Genomic DNA, 1525 nt, shown 5'->3' with positions numbered 1-1525 from the left:
CAAAGACTGTTTCTGTAATTTTCCTTTGCATCAGTAAACCTAAACTGTTTGGAGCAGGACAAACAGGACTCAAATCTTAAATAGCTAACTTCTCATTGGCAACTCAATTAGGGCAAAGCCAATCCATCTACAGACCAGATGTCAAAAAAAACCTCCATTATTATTTACTGCAGGCCTCATATAAAACATGCCCTTTTGATTCTCTTTCATTGATTTTTCCACCATATCTGTGCAGGAATCTGGAGGCTGAACTATTGCAGTAATGCCTGAATGGATCTTAAAATTGGAGGCATTCTGGTCCTCAAAGATTCAAGCCTTCTTTCATAGTAGTCAACTGAAAACAGTGAGAGAGAAAGCCTGATGACATCTTCATTCAGCGAAGAACAGTGCTTATGATGGGAATATGAGTGGAGAGGATGCAAGAAATTCATGTAGAGGCGTTTGAATCCGCCCATGGTTGCTACCAGTGACTGTAGCCTCTCTGTTTCAAAAACAGATGAAGGACAGATGTGTGTACATATGATTTTCCACACATATTCACTTTCTGCAGCTTGCTGACACCCTTTGCTAACACAGGAGATGATGCCCACTGACTTGGCATCAAGGTGCTTCAAGATTTCTTCCAGAATATCCACGTTGTTGCCAAATACTGCACGGCTTGCATGGGAATTAGAGTTACCAGCTGTAACTTCACGTCCTGCAACTTTTTGTACTTTGGACTCCATGGATTCCCCCACCCTGCTCATTCTTTGAAATTGAATACTTATGATAAAATGGGTACGTTCTTCTACTTATATAGAGCTAGATATTACAGTGAATTGTAAACTGTCAAAACAAACTAATGGGATAGACTCCATCATTAGATAAACATATCAATTATGCCAGTTTCTTTGGGACAAGCTTATAATATAATAGTGTTTTAAAGTCTTTAAAGTCTTGCTTTTATATTATTTTAATACCGTCAAGTTTGTTTTGGTGAATTTTTTTTATTAGATTAATTTTACACTCATGACAAACATAAAAAAACAAGTAGGAAAACATACAAGTGAATTAAATATAAAGTATGATTTTTTCAAAAGCTCTAAATTGAAATGTTCTTAAGTAATCCTTATCAATGTCAATGATTATTTTATGATTGTTTTATCATAAGTTTAATGTTTAAGTGGATGTCTTTAATTACCATGACAATGAATTTAATGTTCAAATGGATGTCTCCAAATACCAAGACATATTGAATTGTAACAAAAAAGTATGAAATCTTGGGATTAATGTCATGAGCATACAAATGTGTAGAATACCTAAAATCTCTTACATCTATTTTTCAAGGGCAAATATCTTTTATTGGTTAGAACATCTCTCAATACAACCAATCTAAAGAAGAGGGTTAAACTTGTATTATTAACTACGATAATATTAGTAAAAAAACCTAGTAATAAGCATATGAATTAAAATTCTCATTTAAAAAAAGTTAACAATTTTTTTAAAAGTTCAATTAAATATATATTTTTTCCTCCTCAAAATATTC

General features: G+C 33.1%; 1 protein-coding gene across 1 annotated transcript; it reads right to left on the bottom strand.

The window, feature by feature from the left end:
* Window positions 1–251: 251 nt before the first annotated feature.
* On the bottom strand, window positions 252–746 carry LOC131080058 (F-box protein GID2-like). The gene has a single exon (XM_058018152.2). It carries the CDS (start codon window positions 744–746, stop codon window positions 252–254), a length of 495 nt encoding a protein of 164 aa, XP_057874135.2.
* Window positions 747–1525: the final 779 nt, after the last annotated feature.

Source organism: Cryptomeria japonica, chromosome 3 (genome assembly GCF_030272615.1).
Source record: "Cryptomeria japonica chromosome 3, Sugi_1.0, whole genome shotgun sequence".
NCBI classification, from domain to species: Eukaryota; Viridiplantae; Streptophyta; class Pinopsida; order Cupressales; family Cupressaceae; genus Cryptomeria; species Cryptomeria japonica.
This window is presented reverse-complemented; position numbering and strand designations above follow the sequence as displayed.